The 26,081-nt window shown below is 47.2% G+C and overlaps 1 protein-coding gene, 1 long non-coding RNA gene and 1 other non-coding gene across 3 annotated transcripts in view; all 3 read right to left on the bottom strand.

Annotated features, from left to right (window-relative positions):
- LOC144149991 (uncharacterized) overlaps positions 1-3,565 on the bottom strand; it is a 56,238-nt gene extending 52,673 nt beyond the window's left edge. Inside the window, exon 1 of the long non-coding RNA XR_013318402.1 lies at positions 3,281-3,565. This is a non-coding gene — a long non-coding RNA (uncharacterized LOC144149991). The remainder of the gene's footprint in view (positions 1-3,280) is intronic.
- Positions 3,566-8,159: 4,594 nt separating this feature from the next.
- Positions 8,160-8,232, bottom strand: Trnam-cau (transfer RNA methionine (anticodon CAU)). The gene has a single exon. It is a non-coding gene; the product is annotated as a tRNA-Met (tRNA).
- Positions 8,233-9,334: 1,102 nt separating this feature from the next.
- LOC144149959 (cytoplasmic 60S subunit biogenesis factor ZNF622) lies at positions 9,335-25,837 on the bottom strand. Its single transcript, XM_077681712.1, has 4 exons — positions 25,411-25,837; positions 14,883-15,398; positions 12,367-12,587; positions 9,335-10,173 (listed from the first exon to the last, which is right to left on the bottom strand). The coding sequence occupies exons 1-4, from the start codon at positions 25,783-25,785 to the stop codon at positions 9,942-9,944; spliced, it is 1,344 nt and encodes a 447-aa protein (XP_077537838.1). The 5' UTR covers positions 25,786-25,837; the 3' UTR covers positions 9,335-9,941.
- Between the last annotated feature and the right edge of the window lie 244 nt (positions 25,838-26,081).

The following is a 26,081-nucleotide window of genomic DNA, read 5'->3' as shown; positions in this document are numbered from 1 at the left end:
GAGAAGTTTGTCTGTTCCAAACATTTGGCAAAGTGCCACACCACAGCAACAAGAAAAGATAGTTGGAGCAGCGCTGCAGTGATTTGCAGGGGAAATTCACACCATGTAGAACGGGCGCGAGAGAAAGCCCTGTGAACGAGAGAAAGCCCTGTGAAGAAACTGAACCACATACGTGGTTCAGTTTCACCGCAGGATTCCCACTTCACCGCAGGATTCCCACAGTACAAAAACCCTGTTAAATGTGTTAAAGGAGTACTGACACCAAATTTTGACGCCTAAAAAATGATATCATTGGCTTCAGTAGTTTGTACAGATGCCTCACAGAAATTTTTGCAGCGATCCGAGGCCGGAATCACATCTAAAATCGATTTTGATTGACCAGGCCGCGAGCTTTCACAAATCGGCAGCACTAGCGAAATCGCTTTCGGCGTGACAAAACATTGGCCTGCGTGTCTGGCCGGTTCAGGGTGACGTCATATAGTCGTTTTCGGAACCGGAAACGATATCCTGCGCTGCTGTTGTCGGTGGTATTCGTTTGGGCAGGAGACGTGGGCATAGCTGTGTGAGCAATGCTTGTAAACGTTGCGTGTTCGACGTCTTTGCTCTTCAGTTCGTGGCCGGTGCATGGTATTCCCTTGCACTGGTGCCGAAAACTGCGCGTTGTCGACGGGCACCGCGGCGATGCGGCGGTGCATGTGTCGCCCAGCTCTCCCTGGTTGTGGTATGGCAAGCTCGCGGTATGCGAAGTACTGCTCGTGGAAGCCTGTCCGAGCTAATCGACGACGACGCCAAGATGCATTATTTTCCACGCGACGACACGCAGCGCTAAACGTGGACTGCGTTCGTGCGCCGCCGCGGCCGCTAGAACTGTCGCCCAAGCCAGCGGGCTCGGGGTTGCACGGGTCACCTTGGGTGTTGGGAACTTTAGGCTTGGTATCGTTGGTATCGTGGCAACTATTTGATCGCTGGTATCTGTACAACTGCGAATGACAATCCCTTACACTACTTTTCACCACACTATCATCCTCTTTTTCGCATATGGAGCTTTATTTTGGCAATAATCTCCATTTCGGCGATCGGTGACCAAGACATCTGCCGCGGCCTGTTTTGATTCTAACGCGCAGGTGGCGCCATCTTTCGGCCGCTCGCCGCACCGCTGTGCCGGCAGTGCTGGGTCGGAGCGCCGAACCTCCGCTGCCGGTCAGCGTAGGCTTACCATCGCGGCAAATATCTGAACGCCACTTTTAAATTCAGCGCTGATAACCCCTAGCACAATTTTTCAACACACTAACATCTACTTTCTCGCATGTGGAACTTCTTTTTCGCAATCAGATTGATTAGAAGAGTGGCAACAAGCTGTTGCTATCACGGTCTGCGCCGGTTCGAGCCGCAGTGATATTAAAAAACGGACGACGGCGAAGACATCGCCAGCCTAATCGCCTGGCCAAATAAAGTTGTTCTGTCTGTCGGGTGGCAGCGACTCATCCGAGTCTGACGATTCAGACAACATGTCGACTGCGCGGGCGAGGGCGGACCATGTGCAATCGTAGCAGACGATGCGGCGAACGCATGGAGGAAAGAAAAACGTCCCTGACGTCACAGGTGAGACCGTGACGTAAGGCTGGCCCGCTTGCAGGCTGGCCTTCGAACGGCCATTTTCCAGCGCGGCGAACAAATTTGAAATTGGTTGCAATAAACGTGCTATAATTAATTCTGTGTTGGCGGCTGACGGCTTTCGGTTCGATTTTCATAATTACTGGGCCAATAGGTATTCTTTGCAGCATAAAAACTGAAAGCGAGAAATTTCGTGTCAGTACTCCTTTAAATACAAAACAATGACCCGAAGTAGACTCCAGTAGACAAACAACACTTTTGCTCTCTTGTAACGCCCACAATGCAAAAAAAACCTACGTTTGAAACGAATTTCTGATAATACGAACACATTTTCACAGACCCTTCGAGTTCGTCTTAAGGGGGGGGGGGGGGAGCTCGACTGTGCACCCAAGCATCCTTTTCCAGCACCGGTTCTCCAAGAGGCCACCACTCCGAACTAAAAAATGGCAGTCAGGCTAGGCCTCAAGAGTGCCACTGTCGGAAAACTCGTGCAGAAAACATTCTTGTCCTTCGGCCCTTACCAAACCCACAAGGCACCCTTACCTTACCCATGTATGCCACGGAAAAGGTCACATTTCAGAAACTAATCGGCTGAGGTCAAGAGCGGCGCCTTTGCCCCTTTACTTTGAAAATCAGGAAATTTAAGCATGCTGCGCTAGAAAGTATTGCTCCTCTCAAAGCAACACGCTGGGGGTGCAGTCTTTTGTTTATATTGCCTGGGGCGACTGCCGAGAAGGACGGACTGGCAGCCCGCGCATGCGCAGATTGCTACAGGAAAAAAGGCTCACAATCTCCCTCCCTTCGTCGTTGCCCTGTGCACAAGGCACTCAGCGCACCCCCGAGACTGACACGAAGTGTTGCTGCCAGTGCAAATGCCACTTTTCTTCCGCGCTAGTGCTAAGCGTGCTGGGCTGCTCGTCTGTCGCCTCTACTAGGCGATGGCTTGTCGATTTCGGCGCGACAATCATAGCCCGTGTGCGCACCCTCGTATTTTTTGCTCCCACAGTGCAGTTCTGGCGATAGCGATAGAACATCGGAGCATCGACTTTCTGGTGAACGAAAGAACAGTGCATTTTGCTGGAGTTAAACTCAGACGCTGACGGCGCAAGTACCGATAAGTTGTTGCGGCTTGCTATATACGGGCTCGCAACAGCGGTCGAATTACACCGGGGATATCGTCAGCGTAAATAGTGGCTCAGACGACTTCAGGCATTTCGTCCATGAGACCGACTAGGGCAATATTAAAGAGGATAGGGCTCAGTACGCCTCCTTGGGGAACACCGCGATTAACTTGGTGGCGCCCTGTCTCGCCGACAGACGTGGACATGAAGATTGTGCGACCAGTAAGGAAGTGAGAAACCTGTTTCGCTAGCAGAACTGGCACCAGCCACCACGGGAAACTAAAATCGAACCCTCACTGTAATGCTTAGCCATGCCACATTCAATACCGGTGCAAAGACAAAGCTCGCCAGTACTCACAGTAACGTCCAGCCAGATGACGGTCGGCGTGCATTAATTCCCCGGTGACCCGCAGTACTGCGTCTAAAGACGGCTAGCTCGGCCAGGAGTGACCGCGCGACGACAATTGCAAATTTCACGCAAAAAGTCAAAATATATTGAGGAATGCCACAACGTGCCAACAAGCAACAAGCACAATGGGACTGACCTAAAGGCTCGCGTGGCGGATGGGCAAGGGCGGTGCAAGACTTCCACCAAGTTGGTCGTCGTCGTAAAGGTGCGGACAGCGGTCAACGTTCGAACCGTGCGTGACAAGAACGCAATTGGTAAGCACGGACGTTTTACAGGACCGCAAATACAGCAGCGGCGGGAGCGCCATAACTTTCAAGAGCACGTTCACGCGAAACGCGAACATTGTCAACACCGCAGCGGCCGCAGTTTCGTCAAAACTTACAATTATAATATGCGGTGTGACGCTGCAGCAACTTAAAAAACAACATAACCACATTTCACCGCTAATTTACATATAAAACATTAAAAATTGTAAAATATTTTGCAGTGGTGCTGATTTTTGACAATAATGGCTTCAGCGCGCTTTTTAAACTGCCATTAACGCTGGCGGTCAGATGCCGGAATGTCATAAAGCAAGATAGACAGAATGTGAATGTGCAGTATCTCTTGTGGACCTGCCCCGGACTGCATCAGATCCGATTACGGCACCTTCGTGCAACCTGCCTCCACCCTGGCTGCCCTCCAGACCTGCAACGCTGGGTTCATGGACCCTTTCATCGGCACCTTCTAGAGAAGCAAACTTGTTCGTGTACCTGTGAATCGCGCACCGCTATGCCGCAGGGCAAACTTTCGAATTAAAAAAAATAAATAAATAAATGAAGCAAGATAAAAAAAGACTGATTACGAAGACAGAACATTATCTCCGTTTCTTTTTGTCATTAGTAGTTTAAGCTGCCTTAGTGGGACAAGAGGGAGAATGGTTTAAAGTTGCAAAAAAACGCGGACACAAGAAAATTTGATTGGATTTGATTGATTGACGGCGCGCCTCAACGCAGGCGATGAGGCGCGCCGTAGTGGAGGGCTCCGGGTTAATTTTGACCACCTGGTGATCTTTAACGTGCGCCGAAATCTTGTACACACGGACGTAACACGTACACGTACACACCGCGAGGGTATAACTCCGGGCCGCACTCCAGCGACTCGGTGCCCCAGGCCACAAGCTAGATTCTAGAAGACTTCCTATTCCCCACGGGACCGGACTCCATCCGACGGGATCGAGGTCTTCCAGCACCCACTCAACTTCCTGGTTACAACAGGACTAGCGCTGCGTTTGTAGCCATCGAGTCATGGACGAAACGAATGCGATATAGACTATCCCCCACTCTCCTACCGCTCTTCTCTTCCCTCTTTCTATCTTCCTATCCTTTGAAACCCCAATCCCCTTCCCTGGACTGGGTTGTATGAGGGTATCCCCAGGCCTTTTCTCTTCCCTCCTTTGTTAATAAATCACCACCAACACCACCACCAACACCCCGCTTTGGCGCGGACAAAGAGCTGCCTTGAAAGGTGGAAGCAACGTTACTAGAATATTCCAGTAACGTTGGGTGGAAGAGGGCGACCCTTGGCAGACTAGTATGGGTCGTGGTGTGGCGTAGGACTAGGACGATGGGTTTCGGTTCTTCGGACGTGCACTGGGCCTTCACGGGTCCTGAGCTCTGTACATAGAGTGCGTGCGTAATGTCTACTTTTTTTTTAATGGCTATAGGGTAGAGATATGTCTCACCCGCCCGCTGTAAAGGGTTAACATCATCTTCTTCTTCATCATCATGCATGGCAAGCTGCGCTCTCGGACCTCGGTACATACAGCTGGCTGCTGCCCGTTTTTCGTTGTATTACTCAGGCCCTCGCAGTGATACCGCCTGTTCCTCACTCGCCGATATCTGTAGGGTCGCCTTTTTAACAACAACAAAAAAAAGCTATCGTGCATGCCTCGGCGACACAAGACACGGCAGTTGGGTCGGGACCTTGTTTCGCTTGCGGCTTGAGCTGTCAGAATCGAGCGGACTTCACTTGTTGCAACCTCATTTTTCTCAAACGATCTCAAATTTACTATCCGTTTTTTTTTTTTTTTTGCTCGAGTAGGCGCGAGCCAAGTGTACGTGTGCCAAACTCTTCCAAAGCGGCCGTCCGCTTTGGAACGACGGACACGGTACGTCTCGGTACCGTCCTGCCAAGTCGCTCTGGTTTACGGTGCATGCGCGGTGGCGTCCATACGGTAGGCGGTATACCGTACCGTAACCGTTTTTCCGATCTGCTATAACTCTCTACCACTCCCAGCCACGGAAATTTTCGTGTCCGCGTCAGCAGAAGACTCCCAGGCTAAATGAAACAAATTACTGGCACGGCCATGCAAGGATTGAACCTGAACCCGAACAGACAAGCGGAGCGAAAGCCCGTCGTCTTACCGACTAAGCTTCGCCCACTTTTTTTATTAAATGCCCGTTTAGACGTACACAAACAAAAGGCACATGCACTAGTGGTTAAAAGTCGCCAGCTGAAACCCGGCTGACGAAATACTAAAATCTCTTCAAAGAAGCGAGGTCATTTAACAAAGTCACCCAGTCAGGCGGATGCATGGTTCTAGTTCTCTCATTTCACCATACTTCCAATTAATTTCTCTCGTATCGGTTGGGCATTTAGATCTGCATGACGTACATCCATCCTAGTGTGCAGGCCTAACAGCAAGAACATATGTCATAAGGGATTCCTCCGTCGTTTATGACGGGTAGATATACCTGATTCCATGCGGCGTTAACGGTAGCTCTTTTTAAGTGTTACGCCCACTTTTTTCTTTATTACATAGGAGAATACGCCCACTTATTTTTTTTTGGTGACAGTAACTTTGAGCTGTGTGGAATTTGCCCATACGAGGAGACGGGCAGACGGCCGGTGTACTTAACGAGCCCAGCGGCGGGTCCACCACGTGCGCTCATTCAAAGCCGTCGTGTGAAGTGCAAACCGCTTGATGTATGATAAGGGCGTTCACGTGGTTTGGATTAGCGGCAAAGGAACAGCGTCTGGGGAAAGTGTCAGGGCCTTGGCAGCGGCGCATGAAACAAGAGTGAGAGGGAGGCAGTGAGAGAGATGACGCCACGAAGGAGGTTGTATAAATACAACCTCCTTGGACGCCACAGACGCGTGTGCCGTCCTCTTCCACACCCTTCATTAGGATTTATCAGCATAACAAAACTTACACCAGAATAGCCTCACCTGGCAGCAAATGCAATCAAATTAGGTGAGCTTTAAGCACTCTTTGTTACAACATTGCAGTTTTGTTTGTTTTGCAGGAATGGCTGTCAAATATCACTTGAACTGCCAGTACAATAAAATCGATAACACACGACTGCATAACAAAAGGCCTGGCATTTTGAGAAGTGAGATATTGTAACAACTTTGCTACTCATCCTAAACTATAGCGTTTGTTCATTTCGCGGAAGCGTCGCCGTAACAACCAGGGATTTATACACCCCCCAACAACACCCTTACACCCCAGAAGGATTTCGACACCCCCAAAAAGGCTTTCACAACCATAAGCACCCTCCCCAGGCATTTATACATCCCCAACACCCTCCCATAATCGAAATTTTGGATAAACCCCTAGTAACACAACCCTACGCTACTGAGTCGATGGCCCGGTCAAGTATGTCATCGATTGGACCTGTCAACACCACTGATCTCCACCTAGATCAGTGGTCAACACTGGAGAACAAGCTAGCTCAGGAGGAGGAAAGCGAATACATCAGTTGAAACAGCATACTTGCGAAATTCAAGGCTTTTATAGCATACGTATCAGGCTAGATTGTTAATGGCAAAATAAAACGCACATGTCCTTTCCTCTTAAATTGTTTCAGTGTTATTATTTACGATATATGTTCCTTGCTCTAAAATACTGCCATTTTCATAGTTGATGAATGTCGAACTGCATTAATTGTGTGTAGTCAGTGCAGGGATCAAATGTAGGAATACACAGGTCTAAAATGGCATTTTATACCTTTCAGAAGTTTATGCCGATCGATTTAAACTGTTTGTTCATCATTCACTCATCGATCGTCTCACGAGGGAAAAGTTACTAACTTCCATTATTTCCGCTTAGTTATTATTGAATATTACATAAATTAACTGTAAAGTTGCCTGTACGTCGCCGCAATATTATTGCTACGTAATATATCAACAATGCGCCGATACAGCCTTTATGGCGAAAAACTTATATCTAGAAAGTCGCTGTAACGTCGTAGAAAACATTGCTTGAACATAAAGCAACGTTCTCCAAATGTTAGCTCGCTGGGAAAATATATAGCTAGAAAGTTGCCAGGAAATTGTAGCTTTGTTACTGCAGCTTTATGAAATGGAGTGATCCTTTATGTGCTAACTGGATATAGCAGATATAGTATACTTCAAGATTGTAGCAATGTTATCACGTAGCGTTGAAGCTTCTTTAAGTACATTATACCCCTCCCTTCGTTTGGTAAGAATTTCGGCAGAAGAAAGCAGATATGCGTAAATGTGGCGGGCACGTTGCGAAAATGTAGGTGAAATGTTGCTGCAACATAATAAAACCGACCCATAAACGTTATGACAACGTTGTTAAAAAGAGTCCCGCACGTGGCTGGAAGGTTGCTCCATGAGTGGAGCAATGTTGACGAACGTCAAAAGTAACGTAACTCAGGCATTAGAACACCCTTCAAACGTTGCCTCCCTGTTGTGGCAATGTTTCTGAACGACGTTGCACTAACGTTCAAAAAAGCGTCCGTTAGCTGCGTTATGGCAACGTTAACGGGAAGCGTTGCAAAAATGTTTGGGCAACATTCTGTGCAACCAGGGCGAATTGTTGGTTTCAAATACTATTTTTGTGTGCGTGATCGGATGCACCCTGCGCAATATTTTATTGGATCTCCGATACTCATCGTAATTCTACAGAAACAAAAATCACGGCTGAACGGATGCGTGAGAAAAAGCAACAGTTTGAATTGCCAAATACAAAAACCTTCAAAAAAAAAAAAAAAAAGCACTCCGCCTGCCCCGGGTGAGGCTCGAACTCACGACCTTCAGATTATGAGACTGACGCGCTGCCTACTGCGCTACCGAGGCGGATGTTCGCAATGCGCAATAACTGACTACATAAACTCAACAGCGCATGTCGTTGCAACAACTATCCAAGGCGTAAATTTGTAGTTACGTGCGGACAACTCGAAGCGTTTACGTTCCTTAACACCTTTATTTTGGTGTTTAGGTTCTTTATTTACGTTCCTAAACACACACACGACTTCAATCGTACACAACGCAGTCGTGACTCGTGCCGTCTGTCGCATGCAGTGCGCTCTTACTTGAGAAAGAACAAAACGTGGAAAACAATCAACCAGCTACGACCGTGCTAACGTCCTAACGTGCGGAACGATTATATAGCCCCGTTTAATGCACACCAACGCGCCACCTCCCAGTTCCTCCAATCATGAGGTGGCGTCCTCTGCAGCGGGTTTTAACCAGCTATCCTACCGCCAAAGAGCCTTCCCATAACATGCGAAGGATTTACTGCGCCGACAACCATTCGCCATCCTTTACAAGTGTGCCCAAAGAACGTATTTTGTTAGAGTTGTGCTTGTCATAACAATGACATCCAGAAGGCATCCATGAAGTTTTTTTACTTGCTTTTTAGAAGAACAAAAGGGGAGTGATTGATAATTCACAAAAGAAAATAGCTTGCAGTCGTATGCTGAAAGTTTTTTCCTCAGCTGCAAGTCATTTTTAATGGCTGCATAACACTGCCTTGGCACTTACAAGCGCATGCCCAAAAACAAAAGCAGAAGTGCTAAAGATTGGTGTCAGAGTGCATAGCTTGGCGGGCATGTGATTAGAGCACGTTGACTGTGGACACGTCTCAAGTATCACCGCGACAGAAAATTCTCCTCAACCGTTTACTCTCAATCTGCACATCGACAAGACAAGGCTACAAGCAGAGTCGAGTCAACGTCCACACGAGATTTGTTATCGCTACATTTTGTAATAGCTGAACCTGCTTAACCAATGCATGCTGCCTTGGCTAGCTAGCGCTCGTCTGCTTGTGGTAAGCAAGTGCTCGTTGCAAGTTGGCTTGGTAGTAGTACACTTACCTTGAGGCACGGCTTTTGAGGCCCCTCTTAAAACCACAGCAAGCCAGTCGGCAATGCTAGCATGCAAATTTACAAAACACGCCTTGAAAACTGAACTCTTTATTTACAAGAGATGCACTGTACATATCAAACAAAACTTCCAGGAACATTAAAAAAAAAAGCATACATCCGGAAGTACAAGCCGAACAAAAAAAGAAAGAGGCAATAAAATAAAGGTTGCTCCGCACAGCAACGCTACCTGTTTGAACCAATAACAACAGGCAAAGCTCGCAAGCTAGCCTTGAACATATTGTTCTCTTTTGACCCATCATGCCGTCACAAGCAGGGGCTGGATGCCTCACCAAGGACACTTAAGGGATTGTAAGCAGCAGCAAATCCTCAACTCCCGAAGCAAGTCCTTCTTTTAGCACAGCCAATCAACATTCCCCTCAATTTCTTCGCCTGTTTTTGATCCAACCGTTGAAGAAGCGGCACAAGTGACGTCAAGCACTCTAGGCATCTATCGCCACAGCGTCTTTCCAAGGAACAATCACCTGCCCCAAAACTCGTTTTATTGCATCAACACCTAATACAACTGTGACTTGACGAAACGGTCGCTCGCGCTTCGACGGCAGAGTGGCGACAGCTGCGTCGTCTGCTACGGCAGCGCTCATCTGCTCTCGCTCCTGTCGTCTGCTTCAAGATCGCCCCCTAGAAGAGCACCTGCTGCCGGAAGTGCTTTTGGAGCTTGTTGGCACGGCATCCGAGTTGCATCTGCTGCTTGGCGCGCACGTTCTGCATGAAGCGTATGTCACGCGCCTTCTTCTGGGCCTCCTCTCGGGTCGTCGACCCCGTCCAGCCCAGGGCCCGGTACTGGGACAGCACCCGCTGGGCGGAGTCGCGCGCCTTGGACGGGACCACGGGCAGGTTCTGCCGGTAGTACCTGCAGCGGACAGTTCGCGGAAGGGTGAAGGAGAGACAGCCACAGCGGAGCATCTGGTCACAGAACTCTTCAGCAATGTCTGCCACTTTGGGCTAAGCCAACAAGCACAGCACTTCTTTGAAATGCCTGGACTTATTACAATCGACTACAGCAAGGCGCAAAAAGTTAACTTTGCCAGGTGATGCATTTGACAATAAAGAACTGTGTTGAGTGGTTCATGTGCAAAAGTTATGCTGGCTCTGCTTAGCACTGACAGACTCTCAACTACCCATTTTATAATAGGAACGTGCAAGCCAATTTCGAAAAAAAAAAGAGCAATCAAATAAAATTTTGTGAGGAATAAAGGATGAAAGCTACACTTGGGCTATGAAACATGTAGTAGAGGAGGGCCTGGGATTTATTTTGACCAAGAGGAGTCTTTAACGTGCGCCAAAATCATGACACAGCCGTGTTTGCTTTTTGCCTCCATCAGAAAAGCGGCTGCCGCGGCTGGGAAAGGAACCCGTGTCCGATCTTTAAGTGACCCAATTACTTCACTACGAATCAAGCACCTTGCAGCCGTTAAAGAAAAAACAAAACAACCAAAAAGAACAGCAACACTCCACATAAAAAACAGTTTTGCGACGGAAAGAAATGCGCCTTTCTGGACGTCAATAAAACGGCGCCCACTTGCTTTTCTGAACAGCCTTGGAACAACGAGATGCCACTCTCTGGCAAAGTTTGGCAATCGACAGAAGAAGGTGGACTTTGCTCTGCGTGCTCGGAGGTGCTCCGTGCCGAGGATCAAGGAGAAAAACGTGCAGAGAAGGTTGATTGATTGATTGTAGGGTTTAACGCGCAGACACAACGCAGGCGATGAGGCGCACCGTAGTGGAGGGCTTTGGGTTAATTTTGACTGCCTGGGGATCTTTAACGTGCGCCGAAATCTCGTACACGGGCGTTTTTTGCTTTACGCCTCCACCAGAAAAGCGGCCGCCGCGACCGGGAATTGAACCCGCAAGCTCGTGCTCAGCAGTGCAACGCCCTAGCCACTGAGCCACTGGGTACGTGCAGAGAAGGTGAACCCTCGGGTTGTTTTGGATGCGTTTGAAATGATTAGGCCGTTCTGTTATCAAGGGCTAGTTTTTTCCAAAATAAACACTTTAGTGTTTGTCGTCATGGCCCTTTCAAATGATTTGCAAACACAAAACATGCATCTACGCTTGTTGCGCAGCACTAGTAGTAGGGATAGACACCAAGAAGCATCTGAAAAAAAATAATTCCAATTTCCCAGACATTCTTCCAGTTTGTTTGTCTGCAACATACAATAGGTGGCTTCCCGAAATGAGAGGCACCGCGTGGCACGCATCGTGGTAGCTCACACACACATACTTCACACACGACCATTCATCATCATCATCAACGTCAGAGAAAGTTGGCTTTCCTGCATGGCATATTAGCCTACAGCAGCTTCAGAGAAATAAAGCTTCGCTTTAACATTACGCTACAAGCAGCCACCCCACCGACTGCTCTGATGCCATCATGCTAGCTGGCATTGTGTCTCACGTTCTTTTTGCGCGTGTTAGTACACAGGTCTCAAACATGCCAGCAATACACCAAGCTTTGCCCCATTTACTTGCCCGTGTATCATCACGAAAACACCAGCAAATCGACAGGCGAGAATAGCGAGAGTGAAACAGCCCTTTAGAGTGCGTTTTTCTTGTTAGAAACATGCCTAAATGAGTCGGGAAAAAAAAGAAAAGAAAACCTTCTGGGTACACATCACATTTTACACACTTTAAAAGGTGACAGAATTCAAGTTTAATTCATAAAGAAAAAGAAGAAAACTGCTTTGTCGCTACAACAATGTCAATTTTATTGCAAACTACGAACAAATAACCAAGTTTCCCTCACCAAGAAGCATTACTGGTCAATTCTACTTTTTTCGTTGCCGTACCACATGAACGCCAACGTGTAGTTCGCACACGGGCAACTGTTTTTAGTGGTGGCCCTTATTACACTACGCCCATGCACATTATTGCGGTGTAGCGCAAAACATTTCTTTCCTTTTTTTACACTTCTTGTATTCTTTTGCTCTAAAAAACGTAGTTCGTTGCTAGAGTCCAGCTCTTTGAAACTGAACCAAATTGTACACTGTGTCGTGGCCAGGGCGTAAAAACTAGGACGCCCGGCCGACAGGTGGACAGCCCGTACCTGGCCAGGGAGCGGTGACCGGCCACGGCCCCCGATGGAAGCACCAGCTGCCAGCCCTGGCCATCCAGCACGGCGGGCACGTCCACCTCCTCCTCCCCGTCTCCCGCACCTCCCCCCTCCCTCTCCCCCTCGTCGGGGTAGCTGGAGGTGTAGTCGTAGAAGTCGGAGTACTCCATCAGGCCCTCGGCGCCCTCGTGGGACAGCTTGCAGTGGCCCTTGTCCTGGACAGGTCGTTCCCACAGGTGAGAAAGAGGTCAAGAGTCGCCGAGGCTTGTGCCAGAGTCTACGTCGAGCACAACTCAAAGGCACACATACCACCTCTGTAGAAAAAAAAATCGAAGCCCCTTTCTTAAGACAAGGTGGCTAAAGTGCAAAGATCCAAACCAATAACCCCAGTCAAAGTCCAAAATCTGAACTCCCTCGGCCGTTCCGGATTGGCGCAATCGGATAGATGTCAGCTTTACCGGCAGTCATAACCACATTCGCACTTTTTATTGTCCATATGCAACTGCCCGTCTTCTGCTACCCTTGACTATGTGTTAATTTTGTTATTTATTTGATCTGCCAATATTTCATGTACTATTGACTATGCGCTTACTTACAGGAGGTCCCCTTTCAGCCCTTGGCTCTGGGACCTCCTCCTGTATGGGACCTCCTCCTGTATGGTCACACTTTTTCTGATTCTGATTCACAACGCGAGGGAACCAGGTTCGATTCAGACCACAGGAAGGGTTTCTTTTTCTTGTGAAACCCATCGCGTAAAGTTGGTTTTCATGTAGTGCCCTTTTGTGCGATGAATAATAACACTAGCAGCGAGGCATAGAAAGCTTTGGCTTAAAGGCTCTCCGTTCCTTTTGCAGCACTGTACGGTGCTGCAGCCTTCTACGCGGCGACTCAGAACCTCAACAGAGTTTGTACAGCAAATGTTACACCGTCGCTAAGCTTGATAGGTTTACTCGGAGCACTCCCCTTGTCCACTCTGCACTCGTCGGTTTGTCTGTCTTTAGGTGCAAGCAAGATTTGCGAGGGAGCAAACGTAGCACAGCACCCCAGCTTTGCGTCGCACGTGCGCAGGTTCCTCTACGGTACTTGCAGGCAACCGTTCCTTTTCGCACGCGTGAGCTGTCACCTTCTGTCAGTACCAGAACTTTCTCCACACAAATTAGACAACCTTCACACAGTGCTGTCTTTAAATGGAATCAAGTGTACTACACTGAAACTTCAGCTCGAAAATACGAACACAATAATTTCTAAAATAAAGAAATGCATCACAGAGCAATGGTCTACGTTTACACGACTGAGACCAACAGTTATATACACGCAAACACCAAAGCACTTGCGAGCCTAACAAATCTCCCTCTTAAGGGGGCAGATGGGTCTTTGGGGCGAAAAACGGTTAAAGAAGTAGTTTTCTGGAAAATAGCATTTGCGGCATACACAGCCACTTTTCTATCAGTCTGCAAATGTCCTCATCATAAGCCACCATATTTTATTGCAAATAGCATTTTAAAGTGCACTCTACAGTTAAGTTCGCGCAGAATTCGATGGCGAAACAGCACTTTCCTTGCAACGCTCAGCTAGCATTTCACCCTCGGATATCTCGGCACTCAGAGCAGGTACAATTTTATATCTTTTTGCTTTTGACACCTAAATGTTGTGGAGTACAATGTTGGAAACAAATTTTTCAAATGGAGGCTTTGGAAAATTATTATTGCGTTCAATCGACACCACATCCGAGCCATTTCTGGAAGAGCGTGGGAGAGGTGAAGTTCACTGTGCTGTAAAATGACCATAAGAAGCTAAATCAAAAAAATTCTTCCAAAATTATATTCTTTAGTCATTTGTCTTCCCAGCCATGGGGGTAATCCCCATTCTGTATGCAGTGGTTATTTTGTTATTGCGACCCAAAATAATGGCAATTAATCATTAGCTATCTCAAAATGTAATCAACTTGCAGAAAATCTTGTTGCAGATGCAAAATCAGCACAAACAACTCCATAAAGCTGTGCAGTTTCAGTAAAATTGGTTCGTAAATAAATAATAAAAAAACAGCTCTAAGACCAGTCTGCCCTCTTAATTAGGACAGTTATACTAACGCGTGAGCAATCTTTCCCGAGTACCCCAGAGCCTCACCGTGTAATGCCTGCATTTGCACAAAAATGCATAATTGGCGCAGTTTAGACGTACGATCGTCATAGCAGTGTAAATAGAGATAATTATGCGAAGAATCAACTCCAAATGAAGAAAACTGGCGTGGGAATGCTAATGTATTAGTAGGAAAGTTTTTGAATTTCTAAAAGTTTTGTGTTTCGCTGTTTACTTTCAAGACAATTTTGACTCGCTCCAGCTTACCCAAGCCAACTTGTAATGCTGATTCTTGGTGCCAAAAACTGGTGTACTCTCCTGCACTAACATGTATTTAGACCAGCGCTAGCGAAACGAGCCTCGCTTTTTACACCTCCCCTTTTAGAAAACCTTAACTCCGCTGTTAAAAAGCGAAAAGGAACTCGGCTCACGCGCATGTGCTGCCGGGCGGCGTGCAGGCTGCGGAAGGGCGCCCGGTTGCCGTTGCCGCACCAGAGGCAGCAGTGGCCCACGCCCAGCTTGTAGCCCAGGTAGGTCAGCAGGCCCTCGGCGTCCACCAGGTACTCCGCATCCGGCAGGAAGAACGAGTGCACCGCTCCCATGTGCGCCAGGTTCGCCTCCATGCTCCCGGCCGCTTCGCCGCAGAACAGGCACTCCGTCGGGGGCACCCGGCCCTCCTCCTCCTCTTCCTCCTCCTCGTCCCCTTCCTCAAACTCTTCCTCGCCATCAATGCTCTCCCACTCACTGTCCTCGTCCATCTCCTCGTCGTCGTCGTCCTCCTCCTCCTCCTCGTCTTCCGGGTGGATGCCGGAGGGCCGGTTGGCCAAGGCCATCAACGAGGGCCCGCGTGCAGCCATCTCCGACCGGGGGCCGTGCTCGATGGCGTTCTTGGCGTTCTTCAGGGCGACCATGTGGCTGCTGCTGCTGCTGACCCCGGCCAGGGCCTCCTGCGAAGGGAAGAAGAAGAACTAAAGGTCAGGAAGGAAGCGCTGGCGACAGCCAAACTCAACCATGTCGCAGCGACAGACTTGCACAAAAATTCTTCAGCAACTTAATTCTGCTCACATACCTCCATAGCCGCTAGGCTTCGGCTTTCGAACAGTTGAGAATAAGGGAGAGGGTGGGGGGGGGGGGGGGGCACGCTGCTCTTGGAAACTTCTTTTTTTTGCCATCCAACTAATCTTGATGAAACTTTTTTTTCTTCATGGACTTGTTCAGTTTTCTTAGCCGATTCAAAATATACAACAATTTTGATGCAAGGCATTTAGTTTCCGAGATAATCAAAAATACTTCTAGATTGTTCCTGAGAGCAATAAAAAAACTAATCAACAAAAATTACCAGCAAGGCAGGAATAGATACCAGAAGTTGTGGAGGATGAAATGTGGGAAGCAGTATTTTTTGTTTTGCAATCGCATAAAAGTTTACATCGGGTTAGAAGTACTCCTGCTAACCAATATAAAATATAAATAACGCTAATTAAACAGCTAAAGAAAGACAAAATGCAAAATCTGATTCCCTTATTGGATGGTTTAAGCATTCAGCTTTACGCTGCAAAAGAAATTATTTTTCTAGCTGGTCTACATGCTGGGATGTACCTCTGAAGAATTTCCTATCACTGCAATACCACCTGGTAGCTCACGGCAAAAAACAAAAAAATTAAAGAAATTGTTTTTTTTTCCCATCGAAGTCAGTCCTGTACGGCTCTTATAAGTACCTGGTACTGTTCAAGTACCAACTTTTGGGAGGAAAAACAGTGCACTCAGAAAAAAGTAACACCTAAAAAAAAAAAAAAAGCCTTTTTGGGCAATTTTTTGATCCCAAAGATCCATGTGCCCCCTTAACTGAAAAACGTCTTGTCCCAGCCTCCACCTCTCTCCACGTTTGTGTCCGTATTCGACGTATATTACTCGCACAGGCAGGCTAGCTGCAATTCACGTGACGGCTTCACCAGTCAGAGCCCTGCTCTGCGAACGTGCGGTTTACAGAGGCGCTCCCACGCTCACTTGTCACCAACAGGCTAATACCGCATTTTCGCGCGTATAACCCACACCAAAAATGTGAAAATTTCAGTGGCAGAGTAGGGGTGCGGATAATGCGCGGGGTTTTTCCTCTAGCGCAGTTTCATGGCGATGCGCGTTGTGCCGTGAAGCTCCTACCTCGGCAGCGACAGCGCAAAACACACAAGGGCAAGGAAGGAAAAACAAGGACGCGTGCACTCTAACAATTTACTTTTATTAGTAAATTGACTTTCACCTTGCAGTCAGTGTATTCTACTTGCTAAATATATACGCCTTTTCTGTCTACATTGTATGTGATGTGTTGCTTGAACAGCAGCTTTGGTGTCACCTTTCCTGTATCAAATGTGTAGGCAATACGCGAGGATTTTTTTCTCTTCTCCGGCAGGCTGAAAGTGGGGGTGTGGATTATATGCAGGGGTGGGTTATATGCGCGAAAATACGGTATCTGTTCCATTCTGGCATGGTGCCAGGCTAGCTAGCGGCTGTGGTTTGAGCGCCTGCCTCCTGCTCTGGCAAAGAGGGCTCAAATTCCGCACGAACCCAAGAGTGTCTTCATTTATTTATCTTCAGTTTACAGCGGCGGCCATTTTGGCAACATTCGTGCTGTTGCCGATGGCTACGCCCACTTGTCACCAAAGGCTTAAGTAGTACACTGTTCAGTCACGCCAGTTGCGCTCCTTGGCCTTCAAGGGGCCACGACGACAAAACACTACCTTGGTTCCCCCCAAAAGAATGCTCTGTCCCAATAACTGATGGTAACATTATCACAATATTAAAAGAAATAACGGAGATATTAGGGAAAACAGACGCAGGAGTGGCGACTCTGCGGCCACTTTCTCTACGACATCGTGCGATCTTGGCTGTGGGGTTTCGGTATTCAGTTTCGGTATTACTTTGTGTTCTTTATGTATATATTTGATGTGTTGTGTACAATAAACGTTTTTCGTACGGTGGTGCTGCTGGTGCTTTTTACGTCCTTCGCAAACACCACAGTTAGCAGCCCCGAACTCAAGCCACCGCCACGAGACATCACCGGGAGATTCCAGTGAGCCCTTTAATTGCCTTTGATTGTACCAATACAATGGTAACGTGCGGTTTTAACAAGCCGATAATTATGCTCTTCACGTCACTCCTACTGATAACGCGTCAACGTAGCGTAAAATTTGAATGTTCTCCAACATTTCTTGCGTTGTCTCAGTGAATAATAAGTCTTTTGTAGCTGGAAATGGAGCCGAGTGAGCTACCAATGGCCAGTTCTTTCAAACTGAACAAAGTTGTATCTTGTCCTTGTGGCCCCTTAAAAGGGGACTCACTAATTCGTGACCCACCATCAAGCGCCTATGCGAAAGGTTTTGCAGATCCATGAAAATGCTCCGAATGGCCTGGTTCGCTTATTTCGGAAATACGTCCCTTCTGTACTGAAAATTAAAAAAAAAAATGAAACTCTCGCATGGAAGACCGCTAGTGCCATCTAATGAAGACTAAATAAACTAAACTGAATTTATTATTGTTATTTCAGCAAAGATGAGCAACATTTTTAAAAGAAGCAAAATTAGGCTGTTAGGAGAATTTTGATAGATTTACATAAAATTTTTTATATTGGCGCACGACGTTTTTCAAGCCTGGGGGTCACGAATTACTAAGTCCGAAAGGAACGTGATCATGCGAGTCCCCTTTAACAATTTAAGAATATTGTGGCACATTCTCGCATCACCTGTCGGTTGCTCGGGGAATGTTTTTACTAGGCTACACGATGCTTGGATTTGCCCTTCAGGCCACAAGGTGCACAGAGTTTTACGCTCCGTTTGATACGATTCCGATACAAATTCGTCCAGAAGTTTTACCACTGCACAGCCCTGCAAAACCACACTGGGGGGCTCACGCAGGGCACATTCACCACTGCTCCAGACGAAACGCACTGCTGCACTGTACCACCCTCTCCCACTCTTAAAGAAATAACTAAAGATAAAAAAAATTGCGCCCACCTCCCCGCGAGGGGAACCCTGTGTAGATGCGACGCATCGTGGGGTTCACTTGGTGTTTCCGTTGGATTGATTCTCAAATCGCGTGAAACGTGTCGTGAACGCGTATGATTATTATGTTTTATTAGCCAATCTTGGTCAATCTCTCTAAGTGGTGTGCTTGGGGCTTCGCTGTCGCAACGACCTTTACTCCATTGTTGCTGTAAGTGGGAGCTTTTTTTCTTTTATTGCAAGTGTTAATCATTGCCCCATCATGCGTTGTATCAGTAGCTTCTTGACGTAGTTTGAATGAGTCAAGGATATAAGGCGCGTTCGTAGCATTTCATTCTGTCTCGGTTTTGTGGCGCAGTGGGAAGAGCACCACGTACCTCGCGTTGCGCCCACAGGGTCGTGGGATCGAAACCGGGCGCCGCTAACTATTATTTTTTTTTTATAGTGTAGGGGGAGGGGTGTGGACGGACAACAACGCCGTATGGAGGGACAAGGCGAGTGAATGAGATGCAGTCGCATCTAAAATACATTACAGACCCAAGGCACTAGCGCGTCTTGCGTTCAAGCTTCCCACAGTATGCGCACTCCAGTAATTCCAATGCAATGCAACCTTTAGGCTAACTAAAATGCGCCTTCCACAACGACCACTTTGCGGCCCTCCACATTTGGGACAGACACAAGGGGCACGTGTTTTACGGACAAGAGAACGCCCTTCCAGTACTGCGAAGATGGAACACCAGCGAAGACGTACTGGTGGATACATATACCGAGTTATGTATGGCAACTTACTATCTTGACTGAATAAACACCCATACACATGCCTTCCTAAGAAGTAATTGTGAATTAGTTCTCAGATTTGTTTCGGGATAGTTTTGATAAAACAAGAGTTGCAGCGATTCTCTCTAACCACACCCCTTCCGAAGATAGCCATGTAAGTGTTATTCCTGCAAGTGTTATTTTACCCGACGTGGCGACTAAAGCATCGTGCTATCGAGTACGGGTTTCATCCTGATCACGATGGCTGCTTTTCGAATGGAGGCAAAAAACGAGAACGTCCCGTGTGCTGGAATTCCGACGGACGTTCAGAATTTTCAGGCGGTCAAAACTGTCAAAGTGTGCCGTGCCCTTTCACCGACCCTGTCCAGTTTGTGCGCTCAACTGTACAAAGCATGGAATGTACCAACTAGGCCAGTCGATCACGTTACTTAACCGCAGGTCAAAATTAATCCGGAGCCCACCACTACACCGTGCCTCAAAGCCGAGGCGTAGAAATTTTAAAATTGCTTGGATTCTACAATGCTCACAACTTCCCTGCGAACTGACTCGTCATAACAAGAAAATGAAACTTAGTGCTACTTTAGAGTGTGCTTAGCAGCTAATTTCGGTGTGATGTCCTTCTCAAGACACTGTCGCAGGACTCGTATACGTGGACAATGCACCACAGTGTCGCGACCAAGGACGACAAAGTGGCTGGCACGTGCCCTGTGTAGGACCCCTAATGGCCGCCATGTACAGTCATGGGAAAACGAAATGCAAACGTAAAAATATGAACCAGAGCGCGCAAATAGGACAATTCATTTCCCTGCAAGGCAAATTGATGCGTGGCTTAGTTACAATAGCAAAGTTGGGAAATGTGGCTTTCCAAATATACCAAATAGAGCGCCATCAATGGACCTCGACTTGCAGCATTTTTCAACTTTGCTTATTCTGGTCCATATTTTCGTGTTTGCATTTGGTTCCTCCATGACTGCATATAGTGATACAATGATAGATTGCTCATCATTCTCAACCACACTTCCTCTGTCACTTCTGTGCAGCCGCCACGTGACAATACCGTATTTTCGTGCGTATAACCCACCTCTGCATATAACGTGCACCCCCAATTTTCGTCGACAAATAAAAAAATATACCCCCCTCCCCCATATTGCTCGCACATTTTATACATAGAACGATAGACCAAGGCTACTACTCCAGCAACATTACACATTTGTTTATGCAAAAGAACTCACCTAGCTGACTTGCCGCGCAAGTTTTTTTTTTTTTTGTTTCAGATTGGTATATTGTTGAGCTGCGTGTGCAAACACAAGCACTGTCAATGGGATAACAGTGGCTTAGTCGCTATCGGCGGCGAGATGTTTGAGCGGCGCCCCCTGGCTCTGACGTCAGCTTAGGGACTCGCTCCGCTGTCGTCTGCTACACTCCGCTTGTGAGGGGCAGCAGCGCCTGTGCTACGAATCATCCGCTTTGATGCTCGAGTGCATCAAAAAGCGCATTTATAGTAATTCACGTATTTTTACCAGCCTCTGACACATGAATAATTTCAAGCTGTATCCCCCACAAGTTTGCAACACACGAGGAGAGAGAGAAAAGCTTTCTTCTGAGCAACGGTCAGAAGATCGCGTGCAACTTGTCATTTCTAGCTTATATGCGAGGTTCAGCGCTCAGAGCACCTCGATAATTATTCAAAATTCGTAGGTTTCGATACAATATTTTTGGGATGCTCTTATGAAGACTGAACAGTCTAATGCTACGTGCCAAGCAGAGGGCCCCTAAACGCGCATTGCATTGCAGGAAATAAAGCGGCTGCCTATTTCTTTCGTTTTTGACTTGTATCAGGTTGATGTTTTTTTTTGTTTTTTTACTGTGCTCAGCGCATTATTTTTTTCGCACCGTCACAAACGTTTATTAGTAGGTTTTGGGATGCTGGGGAGGATCACAAAGGCCGTGTGGATATTTTTTTCAGGCTGTATGGCATACATTTCCTTCTTCACAAATTCGCTTTCGTTATGGCTGCGTGCGAGAAGATGCATATTCTCTCCGTGCGTTGTTTATTCACATGCAAATAAAATGAAAAGGTTTGTGCTACGCCACCGCAATCGTGCTCCAGACAATGTAAGTTGTCCAGAGTACTCGAAGGCGGCTTTTGAGCTCCGAATTTCTACCATAACCATCGTTATCATAACGAGCTGACTTTCAACCCAAACAATTATGACATGATTACGGTGTTAAAGGTGTGATATACTAGGTAACCAACGCAATGAATGGTATACGTGCATATATTGCAAGAATCGAAACCGACGAATATTTCCAAAGATTTCTTTATTTCTTGTTACCCCTTCCAAAGAAACTAATTCTAGTCTACTCAGGATGGCGTTCTATGAATCGAAGAAAATTACTCTTACTCTCTTGTCCTGGACTGAGGACCCGGCCCACTAATTAGTTCGATTTTACTAGTAAATTAAGTTTTCCCCTCCACCTCCGCCTCCTCTTGAGTGCAGTTTCCCAATGTCGCATATCTGAATATTGGGGAGATAAGGCTGTGAGAAATGTACCAAATTTCCCTCCTGGTCTGAACAAACATAATGTTACTGTATCTTTACCATAGACGTTACTCGTTTTGCTCAATAAACCTTCATACTGGTTAGAAGCCTGTATAAAACCAACACACAGTGGGTTATCTTAGTGTCACTAAATAAGGTTATTTAGTGACACTCCTAAAGGTTTTGCGGCCCATAGTGCATGTTCGCATACTTTCATGCTATTACAACGTAAAGTGATGAGATATAATACTTTCGATCGTTCGGCGAGGTCGCAACAACTTTTTTCTTTCATACGACTACCGGGAATCGTAATGCCTTCTGGCAAATCCGACAGCCCCGAAGGCCTGGTATTTGTTTTGGTCTTGCATTTTCGCTGTTGTCGGTTATTAGCAGCTGGCGGCTCCCTTTGTTCTAAGGATTTCTGAACACTGAAGCTGACGCTTACTCCGACTCTTCGCGCTCCGCACAGGGCCGGCGTCGCAAAAACTGGGGTGGCGCCGGCAATGTTTATTTCGCAGCGGTATCAAAAATTATACTTTAAATAGCGCCTTCAGCTGGTGTATGCGATTTCAAGTGTTTTAGTATAAAAAGTTACGCACACGCAAAATCTGGTGCGAACAAGCACCAGACGCCAACCGAGCGCAAAGAAACAGCAGGGAGAGCGAGCCCGAGTGAAGCAGACGACAAATGCGAGAATCCCTAAGCCGACGTCACGGAGGCGCGCTTCGCAGCGCCGCCCGTGGTCAAGCTCACCGCCAATTACTGCTGTAGCAGCATCACAGCCCAACACACATTGCGGTGATGCTGCACCAAAGTAAATACCTCGCATATAATTCGCACCTCTACTTCACCCCTGAAATTTTCGCATTTTTGGTGCGGGTTATAAGCGCAAAAATACGGTATCGACACAGGATTGACAGCTACGGAGCATTTGACACTAACTTTGGTGCACTTCTTCACCGACGTGACCCAACAGATTCGCGCAATTTTTGTCGGAACCTAAGGCAAGACAACTTCGCTTTAAAAAAGGGCGTTGCGGATCAGAAAATAACCTTCCACACGATACATCCCAGCTCAAATCGAAAGAAAGAAGCAGACCTGGGCAGTACACGTAGTCCAGCTGACTGACAACCAGTGGAGCAACCACAAAATATCGGAAGGGCAACAAAGGGGCAAGGCAGGCAGGAGGAGGCTGCTGGTAAAAAGACGAGATAATTTGGAGACAAACAATGAATTCTGACAGTACACAGCGGTTAAGCCTATGAGCAAGGCTTTGCCCAGCAGCAGACACCAATGGTCTGGTGATGATGTATGGAAAGTGAATAAATTTACCACTCCTTCCCAAAGAAAGTCGAGACAAGCACGAAAGCTAAAAGTGCGTCCAAGACTCTTGTCGCAGACAAAGAACGAACCCATGCGGCGATTTTTCCCGCACTAAGCAAACGCATCTAAGGGTGATCTAAATGCACTCCGATACGCAGTTACCCAGATAAAGGTACACTATTGCACTCCTTCAAAATCGATGCGTGCGTGCGTTGTCTTATCTAGAACCGCTCCTTTACCCGGATTTTCAAGCAATTCCGTTTGGACACAATAGAAGCCCAGTTTCCCCGCACACGCCATGTGTCCATAGATCTCATCGGAGCTTCTCAGTCGACCAACCGGTCTGTGGGGAAATGCATTAGTGTCTTTGACAGGACCCCACTGGCCGCACAAAGTTTTCGTTTTAGAAGCACAGCTATATCTTCCGACTGGGGAATAAGGCTACACAAAGGGCACAGCAAGAGCTGCCTTCCCCTAGACCTCTCTGCTTGTGAAATGCCGTCTCTCTCATACACACATGGCGATTTATGTGCTGAATCTGAGGGCAGCAGAAGGGCCTGTGTTCATCTTGTCAGCGGGATATCTTGGCAAAGAGGGCAGGTTACTGGAAAGAGAGGGGGCATGCAACCTTTGCAATGGTGAGGCTTAGAGGAGAGAATACAGTACTGGTCAGCACCAAATGTTTCATTTCCGGCAGAATGACCCCCACCCACAAGTTTTCCTTTGCTGACCTCCACCTTCTACTGCAAGACATGGGACCTACCTGTGCCTAAGGCATTTAAAACCACAAGGCACTGGGAAAGTAATGCACACAGTGTCAAAGGGGCCTTGGAGACAAAAAAAATGAAGGAAGCTCACACTAACACCCAAGACTTGAAGGTGGCGAAGGCGCACGCAACTTCCCGAAGTGTCAAGTTCACGATTGCGGCCTATTTGAGTCTTCTTCGTTGCCGATATTGACTCCACCAATGTTGCTAAAGTGTGAGCTTCTTTCAGTTTTTTTTTTTTTTTAGTTTCAATCCGTGGACGTGACCTAGGGGTGTGCGCTATGTCGTGTCTTTCTCGTTCCAAGCAAGTATTGCCCCGATTGCAGTGAATGCTGGTGCCGTTTTTTTTTTTTTTTTTTTTGCGAATCTTGGGTAACCTCCGCAAGTGGGTTTGGCTTGGCTTGACAAACGTGCGTCAGGGACGCTGGGCAGTCGCCACGAGGCCCGTGCTCACGTACACGCGTTCGGCAATGTAATGGTATTTTGAACTGCGGACACGAAAAATTACGATTCGCTAAACAGCTTCGCTGTCAAAATACAAATTTGCACCATTTGAAAGAATATCCTGTGCTAATTCGGATCCATTCCAGCCGTTTAGTACTTTTCAACAAGAAAGAAAAACTACAATTTTTGCACTAAAATCACATGGTGTAGGCAGGAGTGATGCAATATGGGCCGGCAGTAGAGCAGTTGTCAGTGGATTAACTACAGGGGAGCATTCGAGTCGTACAATCACACAGTAACTAATTCTTGCAGGTGGCTTTGAATGGTGGCAGCCAATCGCGACACCAGAAAAACTGCCCGAAAGCCGAAACACTGCGTCACATGATGTTTTCGTTTTAATATCTCCATCATTTGATTGGTTTTATTACAGGAACAAATCAATCTGCAAATAAATTAAGCTTCCATTTTGCTTTCACGGGACCTTTGACGTAGATTTCAAGCGGCAGATGAAAACTACTAGTAAGAAAAGTTGCACAGTGCTTTCCAAATGCACCCTATGTACCGGTTGCACTTTTTTTTAGTGTAACGTTGGGCACTTCCAGTGTTACGCTCACCAGGCTAAAGCATTCTTTCAGTCTTTTGTTACCTGAAAAAGGCTTCAATATTCATCGTTCTTAACGTTAAACTAGCCGCTCAGCCTTCGTCGATTTTTTTTTTTGGCAGTTCGACAAGACTCGGCTCGGTGGACCCATGTAGATTACCGTCTTTTCAAAAGATTTTGAACAGCTTCGGATGGCCAACAGTCCTTGCGACTACCACACAGGTGTTGTAACGAGAATCCCTCGATATTTACTCTGCAAATAAGCAATGCCTGTTACCTTTACTACGAAGATAAACAATCACAGTACACGTCAGTTTTTGCACCGGAATCTGCAACAACGTTATCAGCGATACCGTGGAAATGACACCATTCGCTCCGACCTTCTAAATAAAAGTCGGTCACGCGCATATTTGCGCTTTGCTTAAACCCATTTCCACTCTAAATAAACTGCGCCCGAAAGGTAAACATTTCTCGAACGGCGCGTTCGAACGCCGATGACGTAACGCACTTACCATGATTTCCTTCGAAGGCGAAGTTGCCTTCGACTGCTTCGGGGCCGCGGCGGGGGGAGCCGACTCGGCCTTCGCGACGGCCTCTTGGTGTTTTTTGGACTTGACATGGTTGTCGTAAGACTTAGGGGTGCCGAAGTGCTTGCCGCATGCGTTGCAGTAGGTTCCCGCGGACGGAGATTCGGCAGCCTCTGTGGCCTCCCTCTGAGCAATGACTCGCCTCTGGAACTCCTCGGCCGAGACCGCCGGCAACGAGGCGACCTTCCGCTTCAAATTGTACCGGTGCCAATCGCATTTGTAGTGGGATCGTTGCAGTTCCGCGTTGGCGAAAACAACGTGACACGAGAGACATGTGTACGCGGTGCAAGCAGCCGCCATTTTTGCCGTTCTTCAACGCCCGGTGTTGCCGGACGCGTCTAGCGTTGCCGCCAAGTCCACGTCACTTTTGTACTAAACCATGTACTAAACTGACGCCGAAAATAAAGTGACACTCTGGCAGAAAATTTTTCATAAGCAGAATTTTTTTTGAAATCTATAAAGAAACATGAACGTTTGAAATTTTATTGACACTAACCAAGCGCTTTTCCCGGGATTCACGTATCTTCTTCAAAAGGAATCGGAGCTGTAAACCCAAAATAAAGTTTTCTCGCTTCGTTAAAGTTTGTAAAAATTAC

The sequence above is a fragment of the Haemaphysalis longicornis genome, unplaced genomic scaffold (genome assembly GCF_048455015.1).
Source record: "Haemaphysalis longicornis isolate Haplotype H1 unplaced genomic scaffold, Haemaphysalis longicornis Haplotype H1 scaffold_8, whole genome shotgun sequence".
Taxonomy (NCBI): Eukaryota; Metazoa; Arthropoda; class Arachnida; order Ixodida; family Ixodidae; genus Haemaphysalis; species Haemaphysalis longicornis.
Note: the sequence above shows the minus strand (reverse complement) of the source record. Positions and strands in the feature narration are given on the sequence as shown.